The 590-nt window shown below is 52.0% G+C and overlaps 1 protein-coding gene across 1 annotated transcript in view; it reads left to right on the forward strand.

The window, feature by feature from the left end:
- LOC104464759 (PHD finger protein 13-like) overlaps nt 1–584 on the forward strand; it is a gene marked incomplete at both ends in the record, with an annotated part of 1064 nt that extends 480 nt beyond the window's left edge. Inside the window, 1 exon segment of the mRNA XM_010077585.1 lies at nt 372–584. Within this exon segment, the coding sequence (XP_010075887.1) occupies nt 372–584 (213 nt within the window).
- Between the last annotated feature and the right edge of the window lie 6 nt (nt 585–590).

Raw genomic sequence — 590 nt, forward strand, 5'->3', positions numbered from 1 at the left:
GGAAGCGGTGGGGCTGCTGCCCGTCTCTTTTGTACTTTGCTTGCAGCACGAGTATAACGTAAAGGCGCGCTGCCTGGGCAGAATTAAGCAGCGGTTGGGTTTTCGGGAGGAAGGGTGGGGTCAGTTGGCTGCTTTTGCAATAAACTGAGTGAAAAGCTGCGAGTTTAGAGAAGCAGCTGGTTCTCCTCTCCTGTACTGCTGAGAGTCTCTTCCTGTGCAAGAGACACTAGTTTCTCTGAAGACCTGTAAAAATCAGCAAAGTGCCTGTCTTTGAATCCCAGGTAGTTAATTTAGTGCAAAAGGAGAGTAAATTCCCAGTGCAGGTGAGAGGCTTTGGCCATTAAAAACACAGCTGCTGTTTCTCTTTGCAGATGACGACTCATGGGACCTGGTCACTTGCTTCTGCATGAAGCCTTTCGCAGGGCGGCCGATGATCGAGTGTAACGAGTGTCACACCTGGATCCACCTCTCCTGCGCCAAAATCCGCAAGTCCAATGTCCCAGAGGTCTACATATGCCAGAAGTGCCGGGACTCCAAGTTTGACATTCGCCGTTCGAACCGCTCCCGGACGGGCTCGCGCAGACGCTTTC

Source organism: Pterocles gutturalis, unplaced genomic scaffold (genome assembly GCF_000699245.1).
Source record: "Pterocles gutturalis isolate BGI_N339 unplaced genomic scaffold, ASM69924v1 scaffold2051, whole genome shotgun sequence".
Classification (NCBI taxonomy): domain Eukaryota; kingdom Metazoa; phylum Chordata; class Aves; order Pterocliformes; family Pteroclidae; genus Pterocles; species Pterocles gutturalis.